The sequence below is a fragment of the Eptatretus burgeri genome, chromosome 5 (assembly GCF_056783735.1).
Source record: "Eptatretus burgeri isolate ZD-2024b chromosome 5, Ebu_testis_v1, whole genome shotgun sequence".
Taxonomy (NCBI): domain Eukaryota; kingdom Metazoa; phylum Chordata; class Myxini; order Myxiniformes; family Myxinidae; genus Eptatretus; species Eptatretus burgeri.
In genome coordinates, this window is record NC_140965.1 from 31,059,241 (window position 1) to 31,075,783 (window position 16,543).

At 41.9% G+C, this 16,543-nt stretch overlaps 1 protein-coding gene across 2 annotated transcripts in view; it reads left to right on the plus strand.

Annotated features, from left to right (window-relative positions):
• LOC147026155 (eukaryotic translation initiation factor 4E-1A-like) overlaps positions 1-15,225 on the plus strand; it is a 91,784-nt gene extending 76,559 nt beyond the window's left edge. For both annotated transcript variants that reach the window (XM_085881275.1, XM_085881276.1), the window contains exons 6-7: positions 2,206-2,345; positions 12,352-15,225. In XM_085881275.1, coding sequence (XP_085737401.1) covers positions 2,206-2,345; positions 12,352-12,466 — 255 coding nt within the window. In that variant the 3' untranslated portion in view covers positions 12,467-15,225. The remainder of the gene's footprint in view (positions 1-2,205; positions 2,346-12,351) is intronic.
• Positions 15,226-16,543: the final 1,318 nt, after the last annotated feature.

Genomic DNA, 16,543 nt, shown 5'->3' on the forward strand with positions numbered 1-16,543 from the left:
TCAAGTCCAGTGATTAACCTGAAATAGTACAAAGCTAAGTGGTAAACTGCCAGAAGTTAAAAAAAAGTTTAGGTTCCCAGAAACTGAAAAATAATGTAACTTTCAGTTGTTTAAAAAAGGCCCTTTTCAGGGAACAAGTAATGGGATAGCAACTGCAGCTGTTCTGCAGCAATGAAAGTAAATTAAGCCTTGAAAGTTGATGCAAACAATTCCTACAGGTGTCCCAACTTTTGTTGATTAGTTACAAACCCTCTGTCTGCAGAAAGGCACTGTTGGAACAGATTGTGTTGCTCCACCCTCTGAAGCATTATTTGGACAATATTGCACTGCATGAAGTAGTATATTGCTATAATGGCAAGAAAGAGAAAATTAACAAAGGAAGACAGACAGACCATTATAACCCTTAAGAGTGGAGGTCTTTCCTTTAGAGAAATTGCCAAGGAGGCAAGGTTTCAGTGAGTACAGTTTCCTGCACCATCAAAAGGCACTTGGAAACTGGAGGAAACTCTGACAGGAAGAAGTCTGGCAGACCCAAAGCCACAACACTATCAGAAGACAAGTTTCTGAGAGTCAACAGCTTGTGTGATAGGCGACTCACAGGACAGCAGCTTCAAGTACAGCTTAACACTGGTCGAAGTAAGGAAGTCTCAGTTTCAACTGTGAAGAGAAGACTTCGAGCTGCAGGTTTGACAGGTTGAGTGGCAGTAAGAAAGCCATTGCTTAGATGGCAAAATAAGAAAAAGGCTTTCCTGGGCCATGAAGCACCACCAGTGGATTACTGAAAACTGCAATAACGCCTTTTGGCGTTTGCTTTTGAAATTGAAAATTTGAAATATTCGGTTCATCATGCAGGGTTTTTGTACGCCGTCGAGTAGGCGAAAGGATGGTTCCTCAGTGTGGCACCAACTGTCAAACATGGAGGAGAAAGCGTGATGATCTGGGGCTCTTTTGCTGGATCCAGAGGCGGCGACTTGCACAGAGTGACTGCCACCCTGAACTAAAAGAGCTACCACAGCATTTTGCAGTGCCATGCAATACCCTCTGGTATATGCCTAGTTGGTCAGGGGTTCATCCTACAGCAAGATAACGACCCAAAACATACCTCCAGGCTATGTCAGAACTACCTTAGAAGAAAAGCACAAGACGGTAGGCTTCAAATCATGGAATGGCCAGCACAGTCTCCTAGGTTTAACCCCATCGAGCTGGTTTGGGACAAACTGGACAGAAGGGTGAAAGCAAAGCAACCTACAAGTGCAACACATTTGTGGGAACTTCTGCAACAGTGTCGGGAAGAACTTTCCGAACAATATTTGATTTCCATTGTCGAAAGAATGCCACGAGTATGTTTGGCTGTTATATCTGCAAAAGGTGGCGACTTTGAGTCAAAAATTTCGATTAAATTTTGTTCAACAAAACGATTCCATTATTTCTTTTTTATCTGCAATTGTTTGTTTGTTCTATGCTTTAATTTCAGACTACATTGAAACATTAAACTGCTTAAATTTCAGTAAAAACTGCAAAAATGGGGGTGTTCTAAAACTTTTGACGGGTGGAGTGTATATAAGTTGCTTGTGTCTGTCTATTTGTTGTAAGTTCGAGACAAGCCCCCTTGTGCTGCGCTTCTGTTCGTTACTTGCATTTGCCGCTCTCCCATCCCGCACGTGCCATAATCTCTGAGAATCTCGACTGTAAGTCTCCACGGGAAATCGTTTGGCTATCCATCCAGGTCGAGGCTAACCCCCCCCCCCCCCCCCCGGACACAACAATATCAATAGAGGTTGGATGGTCAGAAAGGTTTTCAATGCTGAGGTGTGAAGAGTCTAAGATGCAGAGGAATAGGGATGGATAATCAGAAAGGTTTTAAATGGTGAGCTGTGTCAGTTGTGAGCAGGTGGGTTGTTGATTGTGTGTTAGTTTTTTTATTTATTTTTGCAAGATCAGACACGTCGAATACTGCACTGTCGACTTTATTTTTCTTTCATGAAGTCCTCGGTTTACCATACACCCAGTGTGTTGCAATAATTGTGGACTGCCAAACATTTTGATTTCTGTGGAGTGTATTGGGTGAAAAGAAACTGAAGCAAAACTTTCATTACCTTTCCTCTTCTCTGTCCCCAGCCGAAATGTATGCTTGTTTCCACACCAAGCCTCTGCTTCTACTCCAACACCTGTCTTTTCTTTCCTTCCCTTTTATCAATCCCCTAGCTATTGTGTCTCATTGGAGAAGCATTTGACGACTACAGTGATGAAGTATGTGGGGCAGTGGTTAACATACGTGGCAAGGGCGACAAGATAGCTGTGTGGACAGCTGACTGCGAGAACAAAGATGGGCTCTTCACCATTGGGTAAGATGTGTTGGTTTACGACCCTTAAACAAACTTTTTTTTATCCTTCTCATTGCAGCAATTATTATAGTTCAGTTGTCCTTGAGCCTTGGATGTTAAATTGAATGTTCTAATGCTTTGTGCTTGTCAAATTCATTAACGTTTTATATATTCCAGCCTGAGATCAAGTGGATTACTGAATCTTGGAATTAGGTTTGCTTGTATACTAATTTGGCCAATTCAACTCGACAATTAGATTTGTGATTTCCTTCAGTTACGGTGGCATTTTGCTCGAGGGCTGGTGTAAGAGAGTCTAAAGAAAATGCAAAGAAGATTTTTTTTTCCTGAAACACTGCAAATATATATCATTTGTTTCAAAACTTGCATAATATGTTGTTCGATATTCTTATTCTCTCTTTTTATGCCTCCGCTGACGAAGTCGCCAGAGGCATTATGTTTTTTGTTGTCATTACAGACGTACTACGTACACCTCCACAAATTTTCTTTGTTTTCTCTGCAACCGCTTGTACGATTGACACAAAATTTTCACCATCAGTTTGATTACTCATATTGAATGCAAGGATAATTATGATGTCACAGATCACATGATGTGGCAGCCATGTTGGAAAAAAGGAAAAACTTTGGACCTCGATCTCACAAACAGCTCTGTGGAAAAAAAATTGAACTTGGCATGTGTGAAGTACTCCCCACTGACTGCGACATGAAGACTCCCCACTGACTGGGAAACAAGTGTGATTTGTTTTTTGTCTTTGTTTGTTTGTTTGTTTGTTTTTAATGCTGTCATCGGTGATTTTGTTCTGACATCCTAATTGCATACGTTAAATGCTTTATCTGATCAGTATGAAAATTTTTGAGGGTCATGTGTGGCTAAATTGTATGGGGGGGGGGGAATTGATGACGTCATCTGTCACGTGGTTCGGCAGCCATATTTCATGAAAAATAAAAACCTTCAAAAAAACTCAAATGGTTGACCAGATCGAGGGAAAACATTACAGGTATATCGAAGATTGAGGGAAAACTATATGTTGTCACCTATCCATGAGGAACAGAAAGTTCGCCACCTTTGACGTCAGAGGTCACATCGTTTGGCAGCAATATTGGAATTACCCTAAAACCTTCAAAATCATCTCCAGAACGGCTGAACAGATTGAGGGGAAACTTCACACACATTCTCCAAGCCTCGGGGACACTTGGGTGTTCACAAATAATTAACAGGTCACATGGTCTAACAGCCCGAGCCGTATTGTATTGAACAAAAATCTTTAAAAAAATTATTTATCTTGAACCGCTTCATCAATCGATATGAAACATTAAATTATGATCTAATAGTCATGGGAAGTATATGTTTTAAATTTCAACCTGATCGGACACATGCTCTGATAGCCAGAATTATTTAATATTTTGAATGTAGGTGGAGGGTTTTCAATCATACTTGTTACAAATATGTATAATGATGTAATAATGTTGATGGAGACATGTCTCTTTAACATCGAAGAGTGCTCTTCTAGTTTTATTATATTACTGGTAAATGTATCCGGCATTACCGGACAAGCCGGGTTCCTCCTCCCCCCATCCCTTCTCCTCCCTCCTCTGCTCCCTGTGAGGGGAAGGGAAGGTAAGGCAGCATGAGGGGGAAGGGAAGGTAATGCAGGGGGAGGGGTGGGAAGGGAATCTAAGGCAGCATGAGGGGGAGGGTTGGAAGGGAAGGTAAGGCAGCGAGAGGGGAGGCGAAGGGAAGACAGCGTTCCGGGGCGAAAGTGCTTTCAACATGACGTCAAACATGATTTCCCAGAACATGGATGATCTCTGATGTTGTCGGTTTGTTGATGATGTCTCCAGAGTGACTATGGTGTTCCGAGTAACACCAAAACGCTTGACCACACCATTTTGTGGCATTTCTGTCTCGAGCATACCAATAGCACGTAGACATTCATTTTCGAAAATGCATGGCATCGGACACTTTCAACCTTTATATCCGGTTTAGATCCTTTCGACCTTTACACCACCCGATTTATACCCTTTCGACCTTTACACCACCCGCTTTAGACCCTTTCGACCTTTACACCACCCGCTTTAGACCCTTTCGACCTTTACATCACCCGCTTTAGACCCTTTCGACCTTTACACCACCCGCTTTAGACCCTTTCGACCTTTACACCACCCGCTTTAGACCCTTTCGACCTTTACACCACTCGCTTTAGACCCTTTCGACCTTTACACCAGCCCCTTTAGACCCTTTCAACATTTACACCAGCCCCTTTAGACCCTTTCGACCTTTACATCACCCGCTTTAGACCCTTTGGACCTTTACACCACCCGCTTTAGACCCTTTCGACCTTTACACCACCCGCTTTAGACCCCTTCGACCTTTTCACAACCCGCCTTAGTCGCCTTGGACCTTTACACCAGCCCCTTTAGACCCTTTCGACATTTACACCAGCCCCTTTAGACCCTTTTGACCTTTACACCACCCGCTTTAGACCCTTTCAACATTTACACCACACGCTTTAGACCCTTTCAACATTTACACCACACGCTTTAGACCCTTTCGACCTTTACACCACACGCTTTAGACCCTTTCGACCTTTGCACCACCCGCTTTAGACCCTTTCAACCTTTACACCACCCACTTTAGACCCTTTCGACATTTACACCACCCGCTTTAGACCCTTTCGACCTTTGCACCACCCGCTTTAGACCCTTTCGACCTTTACACCACCCGCTTTAGACCCTTTCGACCTTTACACTACCAGCTTTAGACCCTTTCGACCTTTACATTTTAATTGGTATTGCTGGCATCTTAATTCGTCTTTGGGGTGGGGGGGGGGGGTGTCATGCTCAACAATAACTTGACTTGGAACTGGCCGTAACAGTTTCTCAACCATAAAGTGCTCGAAATTTTTATTTTCACTTTCTTCACGCATATCATCAAATTCCTCATCTTCATACCTACGAATCGCCGGATACATCGCAATGCTCATAAATGCCTGAAGACACCAGTGTTCGTTGCTTTCTTTCATTTCTGCCAATGTGATAATCTCTAGAATCTCTAAAACTGAGTCGAATTTCAAAATTTACACTTCTTACTTGACCTTTACAGCAGTTCTGACTGCTAAAAATAATGTTTATGTGTCCATTTTGGACATTGACAGTCTGGATGTCAGCTGTGTTATCGCATTTCAGCTGTAACGCTTATAAACATCCAGCAAGTTGTATTCGCACAATATTTGATTCGCTAGACTATCAAGACTGTTATTTCCAGATGTCTCTCTGGTAGTTGTCTCTGGACGACGTGTCTGGGTGGCGTTTATCTCCGGGTGGTGTTTGTCTCCTGTCCAGGTGGCGTTTATAGTATGACCGGTAGAAAATGTATTTCAGACGTTATTTTGTTCCATCTCCACTGTTTTTCTATGCAGAATCATTTTGATAGAGTATGAATCGTAATTACCACTCCACCGCACGTCTGTCCTTCCCTTCCCCTCACATCATGCCTACCTCCTCCCAAACCCCTTCCCAGCCTTCCCACCTCCTTCCCACCTCCTCCCAACCTCCTCCTCCACTATCCCTATGAAACTCTGAACGTTTATAAGCATTGGAGCTGAAATGCGACGAGCTCTCTAGAATCTCTTCGCCTGAACCAAATTTCAAAATTGAAACTGTGGAATTGACCTTAGCAGCAGTTCCAACTTTGAGAAAAAGTGTTCATTTGCCCAATTTGCACATTGTTTCATACTCTGGACAGTGTTTAGTATGACAGCCAACCATTCATTTTATCAACCATTTTGTTAGAGTGCTTAATTGTGGTGGGTGGAATCGATTCCAAAGTACTGTCTGGCCCTGCCATTTGCGGGGGATACTTTCCTAAGAAATGGCACAACTGTTGGGGTCAGTGAATGTTCGGGGCATTGTTTAAAAAAAAAAACATTTAACATGGTCTAGGCTCATGGAAGAGCATTTACACAGAACAATTTGGGACACAATATAACAAAGGGAACAGCAGGAAAAGGGGAAACAACAACTGCAGGGTGGAGGGAGAAAGTAGTCAGAGTCGGACAAACAAGGGATACAGGTAATGATGGGTTAGCAAAGGATGGATAATATCGATACATAAGCACAATTGTCTTGTATGCAATATTGCAGCAAAAGCAAGTCACTTGAAAACTAAACAGGCCCCAAGGGCATGTTCCTTTTAAATTATTAGCAAGACATTTCGAGTTGGCTATTAAAGTGTGCTGATGTTTTGATGATGGATGATTAGGCAATACATTGACTGATAAAAGTGAGGACAACATGTTCAAATGGTCTAGAAGTGCAGTTTCAAATTATTTCGGGAAGGTTAAAGAAGGCAGTCAGTCAGAAATTTGCATGCTCACTTTTTTCCATAGACTTTGCTCACCACTGTAAGATGGCCACTATTCTGAAACATTTGAAAATCAAACACCAGAGAGTTACCTCTTGGTGATGGTTGAGAATGTGGATTCAAACAAACCAAAGTGCAGCAGCCGCAAGTTCACTTACGCAATCGAAGATTGAAAGCACTTTTGCCCCAGTACCCTGCCTTTCCTTCCCCTTCCCTCATGCTGCCTCCCATTTTCCTCTCCTTGCGCTGCCTCCCATTCACCTCCCCTCACGCTGCCTTCCATTCACCTCCCCTCACGTTGCCTTCCATTCACCTCCCCTCGTGCTGCCTTCCATTCACCTCCCCTCGTGCTGCCTTCCATTCACATCCCCTCGTGCTGCCTTCCATTCACCTCCCCTCGCGCTGCCTTCCATTCACCTTTTCTCGCACTGCCTTCCATTCACCTCCCCTTGCGCTGCCTTCCATTCACCTCCCCTCACACTGCCTTCCAATCCCGTTCCTCCTCGCTTCCCCTTCCTCCTCCCTCCTTACTTCCCCTCCCTCCTCCCTCCTCGCTTCCCTCCCTCCTCGCTTCCCTCCCTCCTCCCTTCCCCTCCCTCCTCGCGTCCCCTCCCTCCTCGCTTCCCCTCCCTCCTCGCTTCCCCTCCCTCCTCGCTTCCCCTCCCTCCTCGCTTCCCCTCCCTCCTCGCTTCCCCTCCCTCCTCGCTTCCCCTCCCTCCTCGCTTCCCCTCCCTCCTCGCTTTTCCTCCCTCCTCGCTTCCCCTCCCTCCTCCCTCCTTCCTCCTCGCTTCCCCTCCCTCCTCCCTCCTCGCTTCCCCTCCCTTCCTTCCTCCTCGTTTCCCCTTCCTTCGTCCCCCTCTTACCTCACCCTCCCTCCTCCACCCCTCCTTGCTCCCCATCCTGACTCTTCCCTCTCTTTCCCTCCCTCCTCTCTCTCTCTCCCCCTTCCTTCCTCACCCCCCCCCCTTTTATGTAGTATTCCCGTCAGCGATCCAACGGGTGGTATTTGCTTTTTATCAACAGCTGCTTTCATAAAGATAGTTTCTTGTCACCGATGTATTTGATAAAAATGTCCTTGATAGGCAATAGTCACCATACGTAGCCAATGGTTTGTAAATTTCAACAGCTTTGACATTTTGAGTGGAAATTAATTTATTTGCTCTTTCACCCTCTGTTTTTTTCCCTTGTTACCATTTGAGTTTTTCAACACATGAAAAATGTGTCATTTTGAGCAATTTTTTTTCAATATTGAAGGCAAATGCTCTCAAAAATGTATATAAATATTACTGCTTTTCATAGACAATATTTAGGTCAAATTGGAGCCGCCCCGTTGTTTTTCTTTCCCTCCCTTCATTTACTTTTCCATTAAGATTTTCATCCTTAAGCCCTGGGCACAACGGATCGTACGAAATTTTGTTGTTGTAGACCCATAAAATATTTGTCATGGCCAGATCTTGCAACATGCCCTAAATCTATTTTGAGTGGTCACAAGGGCTACGACACATTAAAGATGGTTTGGCGATGGGGACGCGACAGAAAAAAAAGATATGTCGTGGGTGTGTCGCAAGTCAGTCGTGCGACAGTCGTGGGACGCTCGTGCGTCCGTCTCCCGACTATATAACGCAAGACTGTTGTAGGACAGACTCACGACAGCCACAAGACATAGATACCACAAAAAATCGTCGAGCAAAAAAGGTACATGTCCAATTTTGCCTCACGACGGCAAGTCGATGCCACGATGCTCAAAATTTCGTAGGACTGTCTTGCGATGACCCCCGATTTGCCCAAATTTTCTGTCGTGGCACAAATGCGTCGTGGGTTCATTGTGACCATGGGTTTTACCAAGTGCAAACTTTGTAAGGATCAATACCAGGGTCTGGCGATATCAGTATAATTTTTCATATCGATTTCCCCACTATTGTAAATTTGAATATACCGGTATACCGAAAATTTGGAATGAAAAAAAAAATCGGTATATCACCAAGAAATTGAAGAAAGGTGTTTTCATTCCTTAAATGCATAATTTCATTATTGGAAAAAAGATGACTCCAACTTCTTTATGCGTAAAATAAGCTGCAAAAGACAACTTCGTATTCGACCAAAGTACCGAGAGCGATGCCGATTTATAAAGTGCTAAATAATGACTTCCTGGTGCATTGTGCACACATGAAGTGGATACCATGCCAGATCAGTGCTGTGCCCATGATTAATTGATTGGTGTATCGAAAGGCACAGTGACAGCATCCTCTCATTTTTAAAGAATGATGAGCTACCATGTGCTCATTCGATAAGCTATTGAAGGATATAAAATGAAGCGTTTCATAATTGTCTGGTCTTGTGAAAAGCAAGTTTTATACAAAATACAGGAGAGGGAGTCCCCCCGGTGTTAAGGCCCAGTCACACCTTGACGTTTTAGCCAGCAATGGCAACGTATTAAAATGTATGTAAAACACTGGCTTACGTTGAACTTTTTATGGTTTTTTTAAAGATTCGGACGTATTCATAACGAGTTGGTCGTATGCATAACATATTAGTAGCGGACACAGAACGTTTTGTTGTGTTATAGCTAACTTATACCAACGAATGCTGAGCCTGTTGTCGGCCTTCCCAACCTATGCCCAACGATAGTCCAACTTATGCATAGCGCGCTGCACGCATCGCCGACGATGACGTGACGTAGCTTATTAAAAGGCTGCCGCACAACGATTCAAATCATAACCGCCGCAGAAATGGAAGTGTCAACATCGCAGTCACACCTTGGCGATCTTGCCAGCGTATGCCAACCTCTGAAAAATGCATCTAAAACGCTGGCACACGTCGAATACGGTATGGGTAAGTTTGGTATGCGTCAATAAAATGCTAAAGTACGCTATCATACGTCGTATTAAGTGGAGTACATCTTGTAATTATAAACGTGTTAAACATTTTACGACGTACTTGCCGTATGACGCACGTTCTGCATGCGATGAGAATAAGTTGTACACACGATATGCGAACGTTGGCACACATCGACACACGTTACTTGTAAGATGCTCATAAGTCGAAACACTCAAGGTAATGGTTAGCGTCAGTGTTCCAGACTCCCTGTTTTTTTTTTTGTTGTTTTTTTTTTCTTCGGCATGACGGTGATGTCGACACTTCGATTTCTAGTGCGGTTATGATTTAACTCGTTGAGCGGCAGCCTTTTAATTATATTATATTATAACCGCACTAGAAATCGAAGTGTCGACATCACCGTCATACCAAATAAAAAAAACCCCCAAATCAGGGAGTCTGGAACACTGACGCTAACCATTACCTTGACGTGTTTCGACTTATGAGTACCTTACAAGTAACGTGTGTCAACGATCTCGTAACGTGCCTACAACACGTTACTCATAGGTTAGAAATAAGTTTCAGGTACGCTAAACATTACCTCGACGTGTTTCAACTTATGAGTAACTTAGAAGTAACGTGTGTCGACGTGTCAACGATCGCGTAACGTGGCTACAACTTATGGCCTGCGTTATGCGGAACGTGTTGGTCATACGCTGGCATAAGTCTTAAAATTTCAAGCATGGAAAATTTGAGGACAACCGAAAAGTACAACGTTTAAAGCCAGCGTACTACGACGTATGGCAGTGTTTTACAGCCTGCTCTCAATGTTATCAAAACTTACCCATAACGTATTCGACGTGTACCAGCGTTTTACACAAATTTTCCAAAAATCGGCATAAGCTGGCTAAAACGTCAACATGTGACTGGGCCTTTACAAAGGGATTCTGTTCCTAACAATCGTTCATGCAGTAAGTAAATTGATCTTCCGTTGACTCGGGTTTATAAATGGTGGTAGTAGCGCACGAGTGAGGGCTACTCACCTGGTGATTTAACAAGCTCAGCGGGAGACCAACCATTCTCTTGTTACCTGTGCTCTCATCGTTCAAAATGTGGAAAATACCACATTTAAGAATTTTAATATTAGAAGTCCACAAAGCTCAGATTTGTTTTGAGAAAGATGAGTTTCTCTGCTTTGTCAGATGAAAGAGTTTTTGTTGTCATTTGTTGCAGAAGCAACACCGAACAATCTTTCCTTTTAGTTAACTTGTTAAATAATGGGGCTATTAAAGACTGCATGTGAAATGTGCCCCCTTTGCTCGGGGGTCCCAGAACACTGTCGGTCTAACTTTGAAATGTGAAAAAATTTATTTAAAGCTTTAATGCACTCAACTACACCTGGAACATATGACATCAAGATGTATTTGGCTCGGAAGTAGGTACAGTAGGTTTTAACTTTTATCCTCAGCAGCATGTGAGTGATCATGTTTTCCTTGGTCCTCACAGCTATTTCTAAAGTAATTGATTATTTTATATGAATCTGGTGTGCTTTTGAAAGCCTGTGCCCATGACTGATGCCATGATGATTGACCTGTGGCGAATATCAGTGTGTACATAATATGTCGCCATCGCATGTGCCAATTATAGCCGAGCAGCACACATGTGGTCACTAAGACCGTCCACTTTATTTACTGAGAAGCATGTGCATTCTTGTGTGTATTATACACACACACACACACACACACACACACACACACACACACACACACACACACACACACACACACACACACACACACACACACACACACACACACACACACACACACACACAGCATGACAATGTAAAATGCATGGCGGCCTTACCAGCTGTCTCAGTGGTCTCATTGCGCACACTTTCCGCGCCATGCTGATTGGACCACATGCAGTCCCTCTCCTGATATCCACCAATCATAGCTAGAACAACGGCTCTATCAAACAAAGCACATGCTTTATAGCCTGAACTCACAGGCTGGTCCTGCATGATTGTGAGTGCTCTTGTGCGATGGCAATATTTACTGAGCTTGCTTGCCGAGCACTGTCCTGCGACCTACGATTAATGGTTATCGACTATTGTCTTTAGAAATCGCCCTGGAATAATAAAATAAGCGAAGGACAAAAGCGAACCACACAAGAACATGGGAATAATTGTGGCGGTTGGAGGAGGAAGAAGAAGAAGATTATTAATGCACCGCTATTAATTCCACAGTTCTCTTTTCCTTTCTGGCAGGATAGCTTAAATGTATGAACGTCAACTCTGAGCTGTCCAGCTCTAGCTTGAATGTTGATGCAGCTTTAATTGTCATCCTGGTGTTTTGCAGGCAGAGCCAGGCATCAATGTGCGCACCCGTCCCTCAGTTGGACGTTAAACTGGATGTCCCTTGACTTGGTGTCTCATGTGCTAGCATTAGTTGATGGGACGTGAAAGACCCCACTGTGCTTCACAAAGGGTAGATGAGCTATCGCTGACACTCAGGCCAAATTCCCAAGTCGATGGCAAACCACCCAACATAACACATGCCAATAAACTTGCTCGACAGCACTAATGCTCTGTAAAAAGTATGGTACGCATCATTGTCATCATCATTTTAATCATCATCATCTCTTATCCTTTATTTGTGAAACTTGCATTATGACGAGTCACTCCACTTATTGTATTTGGGTTCAAATGCACGTTTTGTGTGAATGACCAAAATGACTCATGTATTTGCTTTTAACCTTTTCAGTGTCATCCTAAAGGCTCATTTTATTTCCCTTTTCCTTACTCTCATGTTTATCATATCTCTCCTGCAGAAGGATATATAAAGAGCGATTGGGGCTACCATTGAAAGCACACATTGGCTACGAGTCACATTCAGACACTGCCTCCAAAAGTGGTTCCACTACGAAGAGTCTCTTCACGGTGTAGCCTGGTTATAAACAGACAGTCGTGGTGTAGTATTAAGTTGCTTGTATGCTCCCGCATCTATTATAGTTGCTCGACATTACATACAATCACTCTGTCATGGAATTAGAGAGAGGTGCACTGATTGGACTTTGATGGTTGGGGGGAAGGGTTGTTGTGGTGAGGTGCTGTGGCCTTGTATGTCATTGTAGATTTTAACTGTGCTAACTTGTTCCATCTCCTTATTTATTGTTTATTTTAATTTTTTCTGTCTTGCCATTTACTGAGTTTATTTTTATTCTTCGTTCTCACTCCCCCCCACCCCCAAACCTCAAAATCTATGCTAATGCCCCATTATTTTTGCTCACCCTGGCTCCTTCAAGTGGCATTGATGTGTGAGAGCCCTGGGAAATTGTCTGCGTGCTGAACTCATCGTGGCTTTGTATGATTGGTCTGCTTATGGAAGCGCTTTCTGACCGGTGTTCAAAACTTCCTGTGCAAGCCTGAATGTTTAATGATTTATTTTTATTTTTGCTCCCACTTATTAAGGCTGCTGTAATCTTCATGTAGATTTACTTAATTTCCTTTCAAATGTGGTTGTATTAGTGTTAATGGGATGTATTTCTGTGTCCTTCTGAGAGGTATGCCATTTTAATGGTGTCTTGATTTTGGCGATAAATGTAGTGACAGCAAGCATTTCGTTGGTAAAGTGCATTTTGGCATTTTTGTTTGCTCAATAAATGTCAACATCCATTTATTTAAGTTGTGTATGGCTTATCCAATCATTGAAATGTTAAAGAATGCATGAAATTAACGGGGCGTCCGATTGAGGGATGCTCACTGCTGTTTTTGGAAGCAAGAAGCACCTGATGTTTTGGCCGCTAACCCTTCAGGAGTTGACGAAGGTTTAACGCCCAAAACGTCAGCTTGTCCTTCCTTCCCACAGCAGTAAACATACTTCAGTCAATGTCCTGTTGATTTTGTCCATCGTTCTACCTATCCTCCAATGTAAACAGACACTAACCTTCACTTGCAAGATCAGATCTTCATTCAAATGCTAAGTTTATTTTAAAAGATACCTTCATCTATTTTTTTTTAATCTAATTTGCCTCCTTATTTTTATTTTTTTATTTTTCAGCTTTGCTGCTGCAAAGCACGTTTTCATAATCTCATGATTTTAGCTGTGCTTTTGTTCCGAAACAAATTAATTAATTGCTTAATAAGGATTTGCTGAAGTTGGCAGTTCTAATATTTGTAAAATGTCGCCAAAAAGTGAGAGCCGAAATATTTTGTTATGCAGAATCAAAAGCAAGATATTTGGCCACTTGAGGCTTTTTCTTTTGTAAAGTATTGTTGAAGATATACCGAAGTAATAGTCAGGATTTGGGGTAGAATTTATTACTTTATTTTTGATAGTGTCGTCATGCTGGTATCCAATTAGCATTTTCGAAGTTTTTGTACTCTTTAGTTGTCTCTGTTGGCCATACTGTTCTTTTTTTCTTTGTCCCCTTACTGTGCGTTCACACAGGCTGAAACCACAAACCTGTAAACTTGCCTTAAAGGAGATAGATTTTATTTTGACAAACATTGCATATCAGTATGTGAAACAGACAAGACAAAATTGGTCATCACTTGTGTTGTTTTTAGCAAACAAAAAATATAATTAATTACTTTGACAAAAGTGTTTCAATGAAGTTGTGCTTGCCAATGCAAGTAAATGCAATTGTTTCCTCTTGACCTTTTTTGATGGCCGTGTCACCGAAGCTGACGTGGGTTTTCAGTACTTGTACTAACTTAACCACACGCACCCATTCTGTGAGGGGTTACTAATGGGGTCTTGACTCTTGAGTTGTAGAGCTTTTGTAACCGGATGTGCGATTTGTTGTTGAGGCTTGACAAATGCCCTTAGCGTCACATAAAGATACCATATGTAATCCAACCTGGTTGTATAGTTGGTGATGACACTTGTTTTTATTTCGTTGAAATGATTGGCACCCTGTGTTCCCCACTCTTAAAATATTTATCAAATAGGCCATGGTTCTGGAGACATTTTCAGTTGAAATTCTATTTTTTATTGGGGGGGGGGTTCTTAATGTTTATTGTATAGGACAATATATGGCATTGAAACCTCCTTTTTGATTTGCTAACCTGAATAATCATAAAAATTGAGTTCAGTATTTTGTGATGATTGACTTACTTTTTAGATTTAGAAATGCTCTCCATAACCGTAACTCTGCCAAGAATCCCAAGTTTCGTTTTTTATTTATTTTTTTTTGTAATGAGAACAAAATGATTTAAAAGCTCAAACACTGAGAACCAAGCTTAGCATGGTGTGAACATTTATGATATGTTCTAAGTTATTCAACAGAGTATGCTGTTTCGCTACTCTTGTATGCACCACAGCAATTTGTGTTTTTCTTCCTCATTTGTTATGGCTATGGTTGAAAGATAATGCAAGCTCGAGTTGGTTTGCATGCCTTTGCTACATTGCATTTTTTGAGATTATTGTCGATCGTGCCAATATCTCTTGCATTTCCTGGAGGGTTTTTTCCAAAATCTGTGCACCGCATTATGCGGTAAATTGTAGGTGGTGGACAGCATTCACAAGGGGTGTTTTGCTGTTGACATTCCGTGTTTTGAGTTTTTGATCTCGCTTGCGTCCCATTGCTGTTTTTCAACCATCTAAAATATTGTGCGAATATTCTTCCTTGCCTTTTGCTTCTTTTATTGACTGTACAAAGTTTGTAAATAAAATGTACAGTTCAATGCCTTCATCACACCCACATAGTTTGTTGTGGTCTTTTTATTATTTACAAAATTGAAGTTTTTTTTTCAAGTAAATTGGTCCGTCGATTTTGTTATTCTGTCTGTTTGTTTGTCAATCGCCAACAGGTCAAATTACTAAACCATCCATCCCATCCATCAGGACCATACTCTGTGCAGAGCGTTGGTGCTGCCTAAGCAGTCTCCTTGGCTATTGGACACAATCCTGGACGGGTCACCACTCTGACATAGGTTACCAGCAAGTTGATATTCATTTTGCCAACCACGGAAGGTTGACAGGCAGTCAACCCCACCTGGTATTAATTCAACAGCCGAGTGGGATTTGAACTCAGGATCCAAGGATCCCAAGCCCACCACCCTAACCATTAAACCAACACCAGGCATGCAAAAGAATATGAAGCATCTTTATTGTCTATGGAAACTTATAATACCCTATTTAATATCACGGTGAAAAGTGATAAGTGTAGTTGTAACCTAAGAAGCGGACACAAAACTATAACAGTTTCACCCGGAGCATGCGTGATTTCCCAAACATCTTCCGACGTTGCTTTCCTTATGGAAAGAATAAGGTGATGAAGCAAAAAATATTGTTATAGTTATTCAAAAACATACTTCAAAATCGACTATCAGACTTAAAAAATAATTACAAGGTGGATTTTACAATTGATTATAATTCATTTAGAGAGTTATTGTGTTTCTCCTCAAAACGGTTTGAAACTAATGGGACGTTTTACAGTGGTTGTCATTCAAATATCCTCAGGCATAAATTCGGTGTGAATTCACTGTGATTTGATTGACTGATCATCATGAAACTTTACTAAGTTGTAGAGGCAGTCTCAACTGAGAAATCTATTTATTTTGAGGTCAAAGATCATCTTCAGGTCAATTTTTTTTTAATTGTTTTTCATCCAATTGACTTGAAAGTTTAACAGGACTTGCATGTTGCATCACTGAATTGGGAAAACAACTATTTGAGGTCAAAGGTCAAGTTAAGGTCAAACTTCTAAAATCAATTTAAATCCGAAAAATAATCAATTTTCATCCGATTCACCTGAGCGTTTTTTTAAGATTGTCAATTTTATCTTAAACTAGATGACCCGTGAACCTGTTGGGTTCCTGTTGTGACAGCGGTTGATAAAAAAATCATTTCAAAAAAATAAAGATAGCTCCAGCGAACTATACCGCTGAGGTTGTTTGCATTGATCAAATACTCCCAAAGAGTACTTGACTTAATCGGGAATTGATTTTTTAATAATTTTTTCATTGCCCGATTTGAACGAAACTTGATACTGCACACTGCAGGCGAATGGTGAGTAA